The sequence below is a fragment of the Phaethon aethereus genome (genome assembly GCF_964289735.1).
Source record: "Phaethon aethereus genome assembly, chromosome: 5".
Taxonomy (NCBI): domain Eukaryota; kingdom Metazoa; phylum Chordata; class Aves; order Phaethontiformes; family Phaethontidae; genus Phaethon; species Phaethon aethereus.
Window position 1 is genome coordinate 65,749,518 of NC_138579.1, and position 18,576 is coordinate 65,768,093.

Consider the following 18,576-nt stretch of genomic DNA (forward strand, 5'->3'; position numbering starts at 1 on the left):
CACATTTCTTCTAAAATTTACCTCATGTAAATCAAACTCAATAGACAACCTTTCCCCTTGACAAACTTCTGGATGTAGTTTTTTAGTTGAATGTATTTGTTTTTAAAAAACTCACAACTGGATGAAAATACCAAAGATGACTCAGACAGTTACGGACCCACCTGATATTTAGCTCATATTGCTCTGAAGAACCCAACTGTTGTTTTTGCTTTATCAGGACCATCTTTATGACGTAGATCTAGGTCAACCTGGTTCTTGGAGTTGTTCACCCTGTCAGTGTTCGTGTCCTACACCTGGGAATGGTCCCAGGATATTCAATCACAGAACAGAAATAGCAGTCTGTACATGACACTGCCTTGCTTGCAGGGGACAGTTTGTCAACAAACTGAGTCTTAAGTCAATATTTGCATTAATCCTTTTTACACCACATTTATAATCTCATAAAAGCTTACAGTTGAGTCTGGCCGGCAGCCCGTTGTCTCACATGGCATGCTTTCTGGGCATGCTTCCGTAATTGACATGGATATCAAGGCAGAGACGGAAACTTGGTAGACAATACAACTGTATCATTTATATCTCATGGCCACATACATTATCACTTAGGTTACATCAAGAGAGCCTAACTATCATGCTTAAGGATGTAAAACAATTCCAGAGTGAAAGTGGTTCAAAACACCAATGCAAAGCTGCACTGTTAGAGGTTGGATGAAAAAAACCTCTCTACTGATCGTTGGAGGATACCTGATTTGGAGACATCTCACTGTGAAAACGACCAAGTCTGCTCTGAACATTTCTTGAGACGCTTACTCATTGCAGTATTCTTATGCTCTGCATGCTGGAAGATGCACAGTTTGCATTTTTCGGTATTTTCTCACAAGTTTAGCAACACCTTTATATTGGATTTGCTACAGACTTAGTATCTTTCCAAAGTCCTTTGCCACAAAAAAGGATTTTAATTTGTCCATTTAATGTCAAAAAAAGTGAGCTAGGTTGGCTAGAATTGCATTCTCTCAAAATGCCTTTGAAGAAATATCCCGAATAATTTCTCTTTAACTTCATATTTCTGGACTAGTTTTGTTTCAACAAAAGCTGCTCATAGAGCCCAAGTGTTTTCTGTATTTGTAAAGAAGCCAGGCACTGCACAAGGTTTTACCAAGTCCAGCACGTGGACTTAAGTATGATGGCTAAAATCATTAATCAGTAGTTCATTATTCAGTCTTCTACCAAGATTTAAAGATGTGGCCAAGCAAACCTGGAATTCAGAAAAATTACCATTCTGATTAAAAGTTGAGGTCAGCGTCATTTACAGTTACCATCTTACCTTCTTGTTTGCTTTACATCCTGAGCCATTGATCCTTCCAGAGAAGAGCTAGCCTGCGCACTTGAGTTGAAAAAATGAGATTCAGAAACTAAGAACATGTAAACTCTAAAAAAAGAGCTTAAATTTAAGAAATTGTTAGTCACCAGGGAAAGCAGTAGACCATAACTGATGGAAAATTTGAAAAGTGAGTCTATATGTGCCTTGAGGCCACATTAAGTTGAGCATTTAATTGTTAAAAGTTAAACAAGTGTCTGAGTCAAGTTCAACCCTTACATTACTTCCTTACAATACTATGGTTTGAAGGCACATGAGCACTCACTGTTCGAGTGTACGATTTTTTCTTTAATTACCTTTAAATATTTGGAATAATGAAGCTCAAAGCCTCTTTCAAAGATATCCAAGTTTATTACTGAAAAAATGCAATATTCAAATGTGTATGATACAGTAAGTAGTTGCATTTGTACATGTAAACCTTAATAAAGTAAACAGCATCTCAAAGACAAATTTATGCCGAAAGTGTCTCACAATAGTTAATCAGATCAAGAACTTTTTCCTCGGTGAATTTTTTTAGTTCTGGGGTACATATCGACTTGTAGAAGTAATCTTAAAACACAAAAGAAACCTGAAGCTGACAGGCCAGAGGAACTTGCAGCTTGTAGTGCATAAAAGTCAATTTCTCTGAAACACTCTGTGGTACTGTAAATATTACTTACAAAGTGTGGATTTAGGAATAGAAAAAATAGTTGAAACTTTATTATCATTCCTTACTTAGAAACCAAGTTGTATTTAAATATTACATAAATTTCAAGTATATACACATTTTAAGAAATCTCTTATGATCACGATATTGCAAGTTAGCCAGGACTATCAGAGTAAAAAATGACTGAACTATGTTATTCAGTTGGATTTTACATGAGATTACTTCAAAGGACTGAAATTCCAGTGATACTATTCTAAGTAAAAATTAGAGCCAACAGTTTGGAAGATTTTTCAATACAAAACTCTGAGTCATCTAAATAGAACACAAAATAAAAAGGTGATCTGAATTTGTTTTTCATGATTAACAAAAAATCATTGCGTTCTCAGTGTTAAGAACCTCATTAGCTTTAGACTGCATTGAGTTTAATCCTAGTTTCTCACCCGGTAGCATCCTAACAACTAGCTGATGGCAATAAGAATGCAAACTACAGAGAACATATAACATTATCAAGGTTATGGCAAAAAGTTAGAACGAGCCACCAAAACGTAGCACAAGATAATTTCCAGTGCAGTGAAGAGGGAATATACCATTAACATTTCAAGACTAAATCCCAGTCCTGGATTAAAAAAAGTTCCTGTATAGCAAAGTGATTTCTCTACAGTTCCTTGTTGTGCCGTTAGAACTTTGTGCTGTTGTGGTAACATTGTGCTATCATGATGATGCCAAAATCATGCCAACACAAATTTCTGGTAAATGTGGTTGCAATGTCAATATTAAACAAAAATTGTCAATATGAGGCTATTATATAAATTTAAAAACACTAGGATTGTGTAGGGTATTTGGGACACCTGTGTGCCTGTGGAGAGGGACATAAGGAGTGCATAAGGTAGTGCTTGGAAAAGTGGCTGAAGGGCCAGATCCAGAAATGGATGCACCCTGTGCTTCCTCATGCCGCTCCGTCCAACACATACCAACTTGCAAAAAGCACCAAGCAAACTACTCTTTGTGCACTTTCTGCTTTGGCTTCTCAGCTAGGGACATCCAAAAAGAGCCTGCAAAAAATGCTGCAGTTACAGAATTGCCCTGGAAATTGGACTGCCAGCAAGAAGGCATCGTTCAATAAAACACTGAGGATAAGTAAAGAACGAGCTAGAGGAGAGAAGGAAAAGGATCAGGAGGGCTGTCACCATGCTCCAGCTTCAACACCTTGTTTTGCAGAACTGCATGGGATTCCAGAGCAAAAGTCTCTGAAGTGAAGCCCTTTGCTGCTTCTGCTTACCCTCAGCCTCAAAAAGCTGGCTCACTGCATTTTACCCCAGCAGAACATGGCCTTTGCAAGAATGAGGTCGGGTACGAAAAGGCTTAGGGATCTTTTAAAGCTGCTAAATTTTCCACTGCAGGAGTTTAGGTTTGCAAGTCACTTAAACACTTTCACAAAGTTTCACTGCATGCATTTTAGCCAGACAAAGTATGTATTTGAACTAACAAAATAACAAGTCTGTCTAAATGTGTAATTCTGTTTGAATCCTAGTGTCAGCCTTAAAACCAAATAAACATTATTATGAAAGGCTGGCCAAACAAGCAACATTAACAGTTTATGAGGATTACAAAAAATTAAATGCTTCTGGAAGTACTATTGCATTGTGAGTGATTGTTGATACCACTGTTTTTATCTCTGTCCTTTTTCTCCTACGTAACACTTAATACAAAACATGATTGTTTCATTTCTCATTAACTTTACTGCCTTCATATTTAGCTGTTTGTATAAAATGAGTTTCATTGATATGACCATTCCCTAGTGTATGTAAAAAATCTAGGTTTGTTAATAGTTTTAATTAAAATTTGTAGCACTTTTAAGTTAACTATCTATGAACCGTCTCTTTTCATTTTATGGACAAGGATCATTTTCAGTTAATCAAAATTATATGCTTCTAAACATGTTTGTATTAATTTGCCCCTGAATGAGCTGTGACATCACACAGAAGATTAATAAATCCCAAGATGCCATGTAGGACTTTGCAGATAATGCCACTGGATCCCATGGCTCCAGAAATTCTCTCCGGCAGCACTCCCATTTGGAGTCTGCAATGGAAGAAGCTGCAGCAAGGAAACAGCAGACGTGCACTACTTACATTAGACTGATGATCTTAACGGCACGTTAAGAATAAAATATCACCAAAGTTCTTGCCTATCCCCATATTAACACTCACGCTAAAGCTGTGTTTCCCAAGGTATTTTTCCTTCTGCAGAACTCTTCATGAAGGAAACCTCAGGAGATTTATGAATTTATGCATTAAATTATGTACCTATTAACCTATTTTCACTAGGCCCTCCAGATATTTTTCTTCTGAGTTTTCAACGGGACAGAACTGAACCTAACTGATCCTCAGAACACAATTTAAGACAACCTGGTGTCAGAAAAGGGCATAGCAACAGCCAATCTTTGTTTTGTAGTAATGAAGACATGTACTTCCAAAGAAACATCTATCAAAAACCCACTTATTGTCCATCATCACTATGGAAATTTCAGCCTTGTCATCATCGATATTAACTTCAATGTTCATCTAATTTTTCTCTGTAAATCCTTTAACAAAAAGGGGTAGGAAAGAAAAATAAGAAAATAGCCATCATGTGGTTTGCCTTGTTTCCAAATATCAGTATTCTATCAGGATGCTCCATCACTGTGCTGTGTTTCTGGTAAGAAAACTCAATTACAGCGTAACAAATTGAGAGCCTGTGCTCAATCTTCAGGCAGCCCTGTTAGTGCTCAGTTGTGAATACCGAGCTCTTCATGCATCCGTCTACACAGAGACGGACTTTGACCCCTAAGAAGGAACCTCTCATTACGATGGCTAACGAAGTAGAATTCTTTTTTTTTCCTTTTTGAGTCACCAGAATTCAGATCTCACACATTAGGCACAAATTTAGAATAAAAAGTCATAAGGAATGAGATGTGTATAATGTATGCGGAGGTTTTGCTATTTCTGAAATGGAACTTCCTTTTGTCTGAATCAAGAACACGGAATTTTGTTAGGAATAATTAAGACGTTTTGGACTAATCCTTTGTATTTAAAAATATCTAGTTGCTCATGCAGTCTCTCTAAGGGCGCATGCATAGAGCAAAGTTGTCATAGATTAGATCTGCAATGATCTAAAGCGTTTTTGCACAAATTGAAGTTCTAAAGCTTTGTCGGATTTCACAAACGCAGCTTGCATGCAGTCTATTCATACTGGTCATTTGTTTGGAAAGACAATATTTAGAATATGAAAAGATCATTCACCATTCATAAAATACATTATTCCTGAGGACAGTGTGTGCCTTATACTTTAGTAAAATAACGTGCAGTCAATGCAAACAGCATACTAAACAAAGTCTAGCAAAAAGTTTTCTCAGCTTAAGCAAATGGCTAGATAGTGGCAAAACCCTTAGACATTGTTGATGTCATCCAAAAATAAAGGAACACACACAGTGTTTCTCCAAAACTTCTTGTGCTTTTTCAGTGCGCAAAATGCACAATGTCAGATCTACATACTTGCCTTTGATATACTCTTATACACCAGTGTTGAAAACCATTAATACTACATATATTTAAATGTCAAATACAAAAAGGTTTTCTTGCCTATGTGTTTTTTAAGTCCAACTGGAATTTTCCTAAGCATGTACTGACACGTGCTAATATCCACAGCAGAAACAGGAAAGTATAAAACAATCAATCAATATTTCTGATCTTGAATTTTCTGATTTTGAGTTCTGATTTGAATTTTCTAATTTTATCCTGTATCTTTATGCCTTGGGCCAGCCAAGGCATTTTGTTTTTAGAGAAAACATTAAAAAGAGAGCTCATCTGTGACCTTCTGAAAAACTGAAGTTCTACCGTTGTGTGGCACAGAAACAGAAGCTGTGACACACGCTTAATGCTGTCAAACAGTGCTTGATATTCCACAGGATGAAAGAGAGAGACAATAAATTAAATCAAACAATGCGATTCCATAAGCATTGAGGAGAGCACGTTAATTATTTCTGATAAGAACTCCTTAAGGAACTTAACGCACAACCCCGAACACGAAGGAACAAAACAGCTTTTCCAGAATACGGGAAGCTGAGCTCCACCAGCCCTTTATGACAGAACTAATAATATATCTGATTAGACCATAGCTTCCAATTTCTTTCCTCCTTTGTGCAATACTGTAGATACTCCTATAGTTGCCTTGTCTGGTCACAGAGAGCTGGAATTGACCAAGAAATCTCATGAATATCGTGAAACAACTAAAGAACTTAAGATCTGATGCTAGGCCTCCTAGATACAATAGATCATACTCATCCACTCTGATGGGTTCCTGACTCTTAAAATTAATTTGATATGGCATAATAAAATGATTGTGCTAATACATGCAAGCGAATACTGGAATCACACTTTTTGTTTCAATAGGGTACTGTAAGTAGTAAAAATTCAGGTCTTTTCATATCTGTCAGCAGTGATTTTGCTGCAGCTTTATCCCTAAAAATAATGTTAAAATTTGTAGCCTTCATAGTTACTGTGCTTTGCTCACTCTTCGCTTTTTAAATTTTTCTCATCCAGTATAGAGAAGCATTATTTAAAATTGTGCAAGAGAAACAGAATTATTGTAACTGTTTCTCCACTCCCTTCTCTGCAGGTGAACCCTGCACACTTGTTTAAATTGTTTGAATTAAGTGCTTATCCTTTCCCACATTATGAAATGTTAGTGATAGACAATTTCATCACCAAACTGTGACTATAACCATAAGCAACACTGCTGTATGCACGTAAAAACTGAAATGTCATTCTTTACAGGAACATCTACCTTTTATAGTGATTTTATCCAACCCCCTCCCCCCCGAAGCTGTAAGAAGGCATAAATCTAAAACCAACCACTGTGTGTGTGTGCATTTATATACAGTCTGTATACATATCCGCCGGTACCTAACTTCCATGCTTTGACTTATTTAGGCCAATAAAAGAAGTGCACGTTACTGGAACATTTACTATTACAATAAGAAGAGCATTGTTATAAAGTGCTCTGCTTCTCCTTCCCTGAACAAGCAGGTCACAACGTTATACTGCATGTCTGATATATATCTGCATAAGCTTGCATACTATAAAGAGTTAATTGTATATTCAGGATGAAGAATATTTCAAGTTAGCATTCTGTGAAGTCATGGAATCATTGCCCAGACAAGTCAAAGGGAACAGTAACACAGCGAGACATCCGCATGCTACATCAGAGCATGAAAATGACAGTTCTTCCTCCTGGAAGCCTGTGGAGGTGGCCTTTCTGCACACGGCAGTGGAAAGACAACTCAACAGCCGTGTCATTTTCAAATATAGCTGCAATATGGGCAATGCGACGCATCTCTTCGTGCTGCTGTTCTTGAATTTAGAATTTTTGGTTTTCAACTAGAAAGATAAATTGATGACAACTGATGTGCAAATCTTAAACTGCATAGTATATATTAAGCAGCCATAGACCCTTTTTTTTAGGGCAGGACCACATCCACAATCTCAACAAGAGACTAGGACAAACCTGACAAAACAGTAAGCCTGAAAGATCATTTATGTCAAGTTATGGCCACAAAGGCAACAACTGCTCTTTTCTTCAGAGGCATTACAGATGGAGCTGAGCAATCAGAAGCTGTAGAAGTAGAGGATATCATGTAAGTTTGTTTTAGTCATGCCCTTAGTGTATAAGTTCACGGTAATTTTTAATTTTCATTATGCTGTTAGTATCTTCATGAACAGCGTGAAAACTCATTGCCTTTTTTTAAACCAGAGCATCCAAATTTTTTATCTGTCTGCACATTCCTGAGTGCCATTTGTCCTTGGTGCTCACCACAGACCAGGTAAGGCTTTTCATTTTCTTCATCAGAAGCATCTATTTTCCAGTTCCCACCAAAGCCTGCAACTGTTCTTCCCAGCAAGAACATATATACACCGCGAATCTCACACACTGATGCCGGACTCTGACTTCATTTTGCGACTGCACTCTTCAATTTCCAAACAGCCTTTTTGCTGCAGCATGGTATTGACTAAGGCCATTCATGGTGATACTGTTTCCCGGTTTTTTTCCTTTCTCTCTGCAAATGCTCCAGTTCAGCCTCATACATCATTTCCTGGACTAAGTATTTCTCCCTCCTCATTCTGTCGCACAAGTCTTTGGGCATGTCTGGAATCAGGTAGGCAATGAAAGACTTTATGCCAAAAACAAGGTGCTGAAAAGAAGAACAAAAATAATTGCTTCAAAGATGCATAAATATTCATTTCTAGGACCACATTTTAGGGCCTGAAAGCCCGTGGCAAAACTGGAGCTGAGATTTAATTCATGACTGTAAAGCAACTCCTTTAATATATAGACCCACACATATCGGAGTAAATGAGCAGTCTACCAGAAATGTCAAAATGATGAAATCTCCTGAAAAGTAAAACTAAGGGTATAGCTAGTGACCTAAGTGACTGCAGGACATGCTAGTTTGAGTAACAGCAGCAAACACTACCTACAAGCAGTCTTTGTTAAGAGCTTGTAATTGAAGTAACCAGCTTCCTGGACAGTACGTAACGTGTTCTTCAAAGTTAGGACACACATTTCTACGTTTATATTGGGCTAGAATCACTTACCGTTCTCCTGACACAGATTTTTAACTTGTAATAACCGTGCTTACTGTACATGTAAGTTGCATTTCTTCTTTTTCAATAAAACACGAAACATTTAGTTGGGAACCAACATGATGTATAAGATGAATGTTAGGAAATACGATTTTGAAGGGACTTTAAAATCTGTGCATGCTCTGTCAATTCAATTTGAAGAGGCTGACTGACAACAGTTGGGGGGGGGGCATTTTTTTTTTTTTTTCTCTCGGAAGTGTAACGAAGAAGCAGTTGATGATACTAACAATTTATTTACAGGACTATGGTAAAAAAGACTTTGAAGAGGTAGAAGGGAACTATTCCTTTCCATGACTAACCTCAAATACTATGATGAAGGCCAGCCGTGCTGCCAGGACATGCCAGAACTGCAAAGTGAATTCATACGGAGTTGAACTCCATGGTGGGGCTCTGTAATCTCTATATCTGTAATGAAATGAAAAACCCAGTAAGTTAGCCTGTGCTCAAAAACCTGAACATGGTGAAGAGTTCTCTAGTTTACCCCAGATCTGGCTCAAAGAAGAGAAGCTGAAGTGAAAGCATACCTCAAGAGGAATTAAACAGAAAAGGAGAAGAATAGTCCATGATGCAGGCAGTTAAATAGGGCTGCTTAGAAGATGACACTTTTTGCTTTTTTTAACACCTTTTTTGACGCTTTTTTTGACACAAAATCCAGAGCAATTTCTTTTGTTGTTACAAAGCTGACAGCTTGGAGCGTTAAGTGTGTTGACTCTAAATTGGTTCTTGTACTTGCTTATACGCATTTGAGATTCTCCAGACAAAGTCTGCACAAATGTAACACGATTCTGTAACTCCTTAGTCAATTCAAGCTAACTCTCACTATAAAACTAAATCTGAAACCATGAAGAGTGCACTCATGCAATGTCGTATTCGAAATATTCTAAATTCTAAACGTCACATGCTAAATTTCTTGTATTCATCTTGCATAACTGTGTGGGATCTCAACCTGCGTTAGAGCCACAACAAAAATTTTAATTGTGTATTTTAATTAATAGACCTCAGAAAGCTTAACAAAACTGAAATGAGAATTTTTACCCTTCTTGGCAGCTGGAGAAACTTCAACATGAAATAATTCATAGAAGCATGAAAGATACATCCTGCAAGAGTCCTGGAAAAGCTCAGAACACAGGTTTCCAGTGTGTTAGCATTGCGTCCTACCACACAGTGTTTGCACCTGAGGCTTCCATGTCGAACAAACTTGAACTCCAATGCTTTTACAGGCAAAAAAGAAAACTATTCTGGCCCGTAACTTAAGCACTGACTTTCAATTTAATGTCTATGCCCATATCGTAAGAAGGGAGAGCATCGAAACATACCGACAGTATCCTGAGTATCCCATCCCAAGTTCACTCAAATCAAATACCGATAAACTGCTGTTGACATATCCTTTTAAGCATCTGAAAGAAAAAGACACCGGGTCAGGACCTTCTTCATGAAGGGGTTATACGGCATAGAACCTGTAAGTAAACATATTGCGCTATCACATATTGTGAGCATACTGTTTTATTTTTTTATCAGGACAAAAGCAATTCTAAAATTTTAAGCAGAGAAGCAAACTTTTATTGGAAAGAAACAAATAATGTTTGTTTCAGGGATAACACCATTTAAAAATCCATTTTCAGCACTTTTAATGGTTTTGCTTCTTACCTACCAGCATATAGAAATCAAAAAATTGTTGCAACAGTGTTCTTCACTGTCTCCTAAAATTACTGAACTTAGAAAGTCAGCTAGAGAGGCAGAGAGGGGAATAATTTAACATCCTTGCAGAATCTGACACCAACCATGCAGCATGTACCAAAAAATGACAGGTTTTACAACTTGAATCAAAAAAGCATTTTCACAACAGTAAAATGAACAGTGCATGTATACCAAACAGCCACCTTAAAGGCAACAATTTATTAGTATTAAGGACAGAAATCACATAAACATATTGAATTTATGACTGTAGGAGTGACATTTTTATCTATTCTTGGAAAACGACGGACACGTAAGACATCCCATCTTCTTCAAAATCTGTCCTGTAATGTAACAAAGGGCCTTCTGAAAGGCAAAGAACACTTAAAAAGAGATGCATCAGGGATCCTGTTACACCTCCTGAACATTCAGATTTGCTGTGACACCTCAAATCACTACTGGCAAAAGAAGAAATAGAATCACATAGTTCTCTATAGCATTTTTCTGCTGTGGTCTCTCTTGTCCTATCCTGCCTCATTCTTTTTGCCCTTAAATTCTCTCTTCCTGTGGCAGCACAGGATGAGTAAATCTCTATTTTGAATCACAAGAGATGGAGCAACGAGGGAGGGAGGGAGGGAGGGAGGACAGGCGCCTGTGGTTTGAGCTGAGGCACAGTCTGTGAATGCAGCGGTTCTGGCTTCCTGGACAAGCCTTGATGCTTTCACTCTTACCTTCCTCCAGTGCAATAAAGAAGATAAGTTGTGCTACAGAGACATGTTATTGTCTTAGCAAGGTGATGCCTCCTTTTCTCAAGGTAACCTCAATTCCCATATTAAAACGAAAACCCAAAAAACCCCTCCAAAACCATCCCCTGAAAACATCTGTAGGGCACTGGTCTCCAAATGAAAGAGGGGATGCCAACAAGTACCGTGATCTGATTAGATCACGTAAAAGGCCATGGCAGGGAAATGCAGCCAGAGCATGGTGGCCCACAGTTCAGAGACATTGGTAAGTGTCTGGAGAGAAGGGCAGGAAACTGGCCTGGTGGTGCAAGGACTGGCAAGATAGCTTGCTGAAAGCTAAGATACACTGTATATGGACTCAGGCTAAATACTGTCAAGGCCAATCTTGCTGGAGCTTGGTTGCAAGCATTTCTGAAGAGAAACAGGTGGGGAGTTTGAGTGTAAACCAAGCTTCAGATAAGAAGAGAGTACAGGAGCGTATATACATGTGTGGGAGCATAGTGGGAGAAGAGGTGCAATAGTCCAGAACTATTGCAGAACAGAAGAAAACCTTATCTAGAGAAAGCCTGAAAACTGCTATGATGCTTATTGAACTTTGTTGTTTGCATTCAGAAGGGAAGACGTGATTTTCCGCTTATATAACTGTGGAGATAATTTGCAAACTCTCTGGAACGGCCGAGTTACTTGCACTTAACACCTGTGAAGGTTTGCACAGATGTAAAAGGTAAAATATTACTGATACACGTTAAGTATGTTAACATAGAAAGACAGTAGCAAATACGTGCTTCCACTGAAATATACATGCATATATAAAGAATATCTTAATTACTTTTCTTGTCTGTACCCTTGATCTGTACAAGGACCATATTTATATGCATAGACAAAACGGGGAATGTAATCGGAAGTAATGGCAATAACAAAGGCATTGGTGATGACAGCCAGAACTCCAATTCCTTCCAGAATTCCGTACCAGATACCTAGAAAAAAAGAGAAATGACAAATGAAGTCATTAGTTTTTTACAGTTGTATTAAGTCATATAAAGTCATACTTTAACTTCAATACTGATATTGAAGTCACCATTAGTCATACAGACTTCCTTTCTTATTGAGAAACAATTATTCATTCAAAAACGCTAGTCAAGATTAAGCCATGTCTCCACATTCCCGCCACCACTGGCTCCACTTAAGTGAAGTCTTACAGTAGGGTACACCCAGCTGAGAAGAAATAGCTACGCAACAGAAGGTATAACCATAATTTTTTGTTATAAAGGCCAAATGGAAGCTTTTGGAAAGAGATTTCTTATTTTTGTCTACTTCAGTTTTAAACCAGAAGTGAATTTAGTCCTTGCATTAAATCTCTAAATTCTATTGATTTTAGATAGCAGTTTAGACCCAGAGCTCCACAAATCCAGAGCCTAAAATACCATTTAGCCTGTTTTCAAGATTCCAACTATTATGAGCCCTACCGGAAATGGAAAGCAAATTTGAGGAGTCCTCTTAGCTAAGCAGCTGAGTATCCTTTTGCTGCTTAACAGGAGAGTTGTCACTGAGATCTGCAGGTTACATTATCAATTTCACTCTTGACACATGAAATATTTCAAGGGTCAAGCTTCATTAAAGAAGGAGGCACGAAGATGTTCCCCGACAGTGACAGTCATTAGGTTCTCTCACCTATATCTGTTGCTCTTGCAGGCATAGGTCTTCGCCACTGAGTGACAAACTTGTACGCGTCTAACCTTATTTCTATGATATTGTTAAGCAACGCCAGGAGAGGTGCCAGAGGGAAGGCAGCAACGAAGATGGTGGTAAAGCCAAACTGTAAAACTAGACAGGCATTTCTATGGTTAAAAATTGGAAATGCAAAAGTTCTTTTAATGTGCAACATAGGTCCAGTTTCTTAAGAAAATCAACACTTTCTTAAAAATGCTCACCCATCTCTAAGTATTCATCCATTAAACCATGGAGATTCATAGGCTGCAGATTCCAATCTTTTTCCCACTGAGGTAGAGAAATTTTATGCTCCATTAATTGCCCTCCTCTCTTCATTTTGCGTCGTGACCACCAATTCTGTAATAAACTTTATTAGATAAACAGAGCATTATTGACTGTACTTGCTCAGTAATTTACAGTACTTGCTGGTACTGTTTGGAAGTAAGTGGGACTATTTTGAATAGCATCTGGATGTTTACTTAGGTATTTTCTGGAAATATTTACAATATATATTTATTTTATATATATATATTTACATATAAGATACAATTCAAAGAACTTCCAAAAGTTCTCAAAATTTTGCATTACAATTTTAATTATGTCTTTAATGTAGCATGTTAGGCATTGTACAAATACTCTTTTCAGAATATGGAATTTGCTTGCATAGACTTTCTTTGTAAGATTTACCTGCATGCCTAAATAAAAAAAAGAACAGGGGAAAAAAAAAATCATGCATAGTGAAAGCACTGAAAAAGTAAATAATGCTTTATTTTTAATCCTGTAAAAGACAAACCAAATAAGTGGAGCTCAGGGAGAACTATATGATACTAGAATATATTGAATAGTAGAATATGTCTACTACTGTTGAACAAACCTAAAGATCGAGATGCTCTACAGGATATTTTTTTCTTGAAGCAGGAAAAAGTATCTAAAAAGGTGTTGCTGTAGCTGCAAATATTTAAGACTATTTTTTATAAAGCTGTGCAGAGGTCTTCTCACAAAGTAGTTATAAATATTAATAGTCCCACAACTTAAAGTGTCATACAAATGAAAATATTTATCCAGTACTGACACAGGTGGCAATTAAAGACTATTATTTGTTTCTAGATATTACTGAAAAGAGACTGAAGATGGGAAATAATTTTCTTAGAAGTCTTTTTAGGCTGCTGTTTTTTCTCACGCTACTTTAGTGTTTAGCTCTTGATCTCTCTTGTTATTGAAGGAGCAACTGTTGCCTCGGTTGCAAAAAGTGTTACAAAACACCGCTTTCCATAAAGGAATGTAAATATGTTCTAAAATAAATTCTAGACAGATTTAAGATGCTGCTGGGCTGAGAAGACAGGAAACCTTGAAGTAGGTTTCTTCTTTTCAGAAATCCATGTCTCACAACAATGCAGTCCGCTGCCCCTCATTGGCAGGAGATTGCAGATTGTGAGCATAGCCCTTCCTGGCATTATTTTCAAGGTTGAGACTTTGATCAAAGTAACACTTGATGAGCAACCTTTTACTGAAAACACATTCTTCCAGTTTCAAGAGAACTGTAAGACTCTCAGCTCATTCCTCTCTTCAGTTGCTGAACAGCTCTTGTTTGTATTATGGAAAATGAAATCACAATAAACAATTTAGATGGTTAACATACCCCGAGAAGCTTTATCTCCCCGAGAGCAGCAGTTAATGCTTCCCTTGGGAATAAAGTTACAGTGTGTGAGATGCAAAAAGTCAAAACATTCTCCAAACATAAAAATATTTTTCCCTATCACTGAATCACACTGATGTGTAATCATTATTTGTACAACAAATTTTAACATCTGAACTTACGGATAGCCTAGTTCCATGAAGTTGTTCCACATCTGTTTTAAAACCATAATAACTCCCATTTGCAAACACAAATCTATCAAGCAGCCACTGGGATGACACTGAAACGGAATGGAAAAAGATCGATAGTTAAAATCAGAGAACTCCTTTCATTTTTATTTTTTCAGAGGGCGAGTGAAAAATATTCAAATATGTTTAATGAAAGAAATATATATAAAAGAAATACTAATAACAGAAATATTAACAGAGACTTTAGTTGAACAACCTTTAGACATATTATTTCTTGGAGAACTAGATCGTATTACCTAAGGTAAGGGTATGTGTGCTGGGTATATGATAAATGATGTAATCCATTTCACTTAGACCAATACATACGTACTAATTTCAAAAGAATGGAGCAATATTTCATTTGTAATATCCTAAGTTCAAACAGAGGCATCGTAGCTCAATCTCTGGCACTGAATCTCCAGTATCTTAAATGAATCAAAGTAGCTCAATCTCCAGTATCTTAACTATATAAATTGCCATATTAAAATGTTTACTAATTACAGAAACTTTTTTTAGACCATGGCCTACAAAGTTATGGTATTTTACTCTTTGGCTACTTAGGTTCAATAGAAGAAACCTGTTTTTCAGAGATAAGAGATAACTTGACCATGCTAGTGACGTCCAGGGAGGTGCAATTCTAACACATTTTCGAGCTAAATTTTGAAAATACTATTTTTCTGCTTTTGAATCACAGAATCATAGAATAGTTTGGGTTGGAAGGGACTTTTAAAGGTCATCTAGTCCAACCCCCCTGCTATGTACAGGGACATCTTCAACCAGATCAGGTTGCTCAGAGCCCCGTGCAACCTGACCTTGAATGTTTCCACAGGGATGGGGCATCTACCACCTCTCTGGGCAACCTGTGCCAGTGGTTCACCACCCTCATTGTGGAAAAATTTCTTCTTTATATCCAGTCTAAACCTACACTCTTTTAGTTTAAAACCATTACCCCTTGTCCTATCGCTCCAGGCCCTGCTAAAAAGTCTGTCCCCATCTTTCTTACAGGCCCCCTTTAGGTACTGGCAGGCTGCAATAAGGTCTCCCTGGAGCCTTCTCTTCTCCAGGCTGAACAACCCCAACTCTCTCAGCCTGTCCTCATAGGAGAGGTGTTCCAGCCCTCTGATCATTTTTGTGTTGCTCCTCTGGACCTGCTCCAAGACATGTCTTTCCTGTGCTGGCAGAAGCTTAAGAAGCTGATAAAAAAGCTGATGGCATTGTACTTATGTCTTCCATCCAAAAATTCCACATACACAGGAGATTACAATCATGCAGGATTTAGTAGTGCCTCTGAAGTAAGGGACGATCACTTTTTGCTTTTCCCAAAGACAGAGGCAGAAGGAACTGCATGTCTTGGGCAGAGTCACTCGGCACAGTGGAGAACACAGAAGAAAAAACACATCTCCTGTTTCCTATCCTTTGCTATAAATAAAAGTTTACTCTTCACTGCGCTTAGATGGAATAATAAATCTTTCAAACTGGACATAATTCATGTCCTTCAGCCATTTCCTTCTTACTCATGGAAATTTCAGAAGACAAAATAGGATTGCTTACCTCTTCCAGCCTCCATCTGTTAAAAAGCTTGTTGTACTTTCCTGGGCGGCCTGCAAATCTGGAAAATACGATTTCTTTTTCTCAGTGGACATTCCAAGAACACCCTGTATCAGTAGTTATTTCACAACATCCACTGAGCAAACTCATGAAATATAAACAGATTAAATCACAGAGGCTTAAATCTGGTGTCTGTAGGATACGGAGGTTTCAGAATGCAAACAAGAACCACCATTTTGCAAGAGATGCTAAGCTTTTATTACATCCAGAACAAAAATCCTAGCTTCGTAGGTTTTAGATGTTAGATATTCAGGCTCTCTAATCTACTCCTAAGAAGATAAACCATTGCAATACACAGGAATTTACTGCAGCACAGGGATCTGCTTGCCCACATGAAGTGTGCACTGGATTGCACACTCAGACACAGAAGCATAAAATCACTTCCACACCCATATAACGAAATGCTTTTTACAGATCTAACAGATTCTTGTACAACGAACTGAATAAAAATCCTTAATGACCACAGTGGAAGTTAGTAAATGAGAAAAATAACCTCCATGCCTGGTCCTACTAGACACAGGAGATGCCAAGACACAAAGCAGCTTAGAAACGTATGGCAAACGCACCGCTGAATGTAACAAGCAGATATTACCAACAGTCTTTACTAGAGGCGTTGGGTTTTTTCCCAAACAATCTTGAACTGAAATTATATTATAAAACTTTATCGAAGGTATTCTGAAATACTCTGTAGGTTCTGCAGGAATGATAAACCTGATCGTAACGAAACTGAAGCGAAGAAGAACCAAGGTTAGACCCGTCCAGTATCTCATGCTCCGAGATAAAGATATACACAAAAATTGGAGCCAGAATTTCTGCCTCCTACTGTTGTATGAGACCTACCAGACAATATTTACCGCTTCTAGAAATGGATCCTGGGAAATGTAACCAAAGGGGAATAAACAGGAAAAAATGAATAAAGTGCAGGGCTAAATACAGACCCACACTTAGGAAGTGGCTGTATTTTCGAAGGTTCTGAATTCTCATTTAGTCGGAAAGTCACATACATAGACCCACTTAAAAAGTAGACTTTTTGCTGCCTAGTTTAATGAGTAAAGATTTTAAGGGTCCAACCCTCACATACAGTTAAAGATATTAATTTAGTGTTCTTAATTATCCTCAGAGACTGACTCGCATCTAAATCTTACAGTTCAAACTGCCACCGTATTTTCTTCAAACCTATACAGTTTGCAAGGATTGTGAGTTCTGTGCAAGTTTTCCTTTAAGTGCAGTTAGCAAAGGTAACACACCTGCCAAGAAAAAAGGCAATGTAAAAGATGGAGCTGTTCAAGTTGACAAACTGGAAGAGGAACATTTTCAAGGCAAAGCTGTTTTCCCATTCAGATTCTGTCCTCGGATGCTCTGCAGAAAGACACAATATACATCATCTCAATAAAAACGAAATCCAGTTCGCCTAATCTTGCTCACAGATCAATCAACACTAACAAAAGAGGCGACGGTTTCAAGTCATGATACCCCATCAGGTTGCACTTAATTTTTTTTTTTCCTCAAAGTGTTCAGTCTGCAGGTCACAAAACCATCGCCCCAGCTCAGACTGCGTTGGCTCTGTGCGGAAACGGGCGATACAAGCCCCTTGGTACAGAACAGGTCACAACTCTATGGGAACATACCTGTTCCATTTCCATGTAAAAGTTCTGAATTCAGTGTGAATCTTTAATTTTAAGGCTACAGGTATCTTGATTAAAAAAAAAACAAAACAGAACCATAACAAAAAAAAAAACCCCAAACCAAAGAAAAAGGAAAAGCACTTGGCATCAGCAGAGCAATAGACAGGGGCTGCCAAGGAAAGCGGAGGGAAGACGCAACTAACAGCCAACTAGTTTATCACCCAAACATCTCACCTTCTAAATACTCCTCTGTAAGACCACTACTTCAGCCTCAAGACTTCCCTATCACAATGCTTGCGAAGTGTTAAACAGTTTCTAATGCAACGAGGAAAGGATGGAGATCCTTTTTTTTTTTTTTAAAGAAATACAGAAATGTGTACTAGGGCTACAAGCATTCTGTGTGGGTCCGCACTGCCTTGGATGTTTTTCCTTATGGTTTGTAGAACATTATTTATGCCTGAATTAGAACTCTGTGATAATGATGACAATTAATTTTTTTTTTTTAATTTCAAATTTCTTTGATGGATGTATCAATCTTGAAATGTAATACCTTGATAAAAGTTTTAAAACACATATGTGATTTGGAAGTCTAAACTGCTTGGATTTTTCAGTTAAAATTTGTACTACTTTAATTACTTTGGTCTAATGATGA

At 37.7% G+C, this 18,576-nt stretch overlaps 1 protein-coding gene across 2 annotated transcripts in view; it reads right to left on the minus strand.

The window, feature by feature from the left end:
• Positions 1 to 8,067: 8,067 nt before the first annotated feature.
• The window catches only part of ANO3 (anoctamin 3), a gene marked incomplete at both ends in the record, with an annotated part of 202,382 nt that continues 191,873 nt past the window's right edge, over positions 8,068 to 18,576 (minus strand). For both annotated transcript variants that reach the window (XM_082001050.1, XM_082001051.1), the window contains 9 exons: positions 8,068 to 8,250; positions 9,001 to 9,106; positions 10,018 to 10,098; positions 11,948 to 12,095; positions 12,790 to 12,942; positions 13,050 to 13,195; positions 14,647 to 14,744; positions 16,243 to 16,300; positions 17,547 to 17,658. In XM_082001050.1, coding sequence (XP_081857176.1) covers positions 8,068 to 8,250; positions 9,001 to 9,106; positions 10,018 to 10,098; positions 11,948 to 12,095; positions 12,790 to 12,942; positions 13,050 to 13,195; positions 14,647 to 14,744; positions 16,243 to 16,300; positions 17,547 to 17,658 — 1,085 coding nt within the window. The remainder of the gene's footprint in view (positions 8,251 to 9,000; positions 9,107 to 10,017; positions 10,099 to 11,947; positions 12,096 to 12,789; positions 12,943 to 13,049; positions 13,196 to 14,646; positions 14,745 to 16,242; positions 16,301 to 17,546; positions 17,659 to 18,576) is intronic.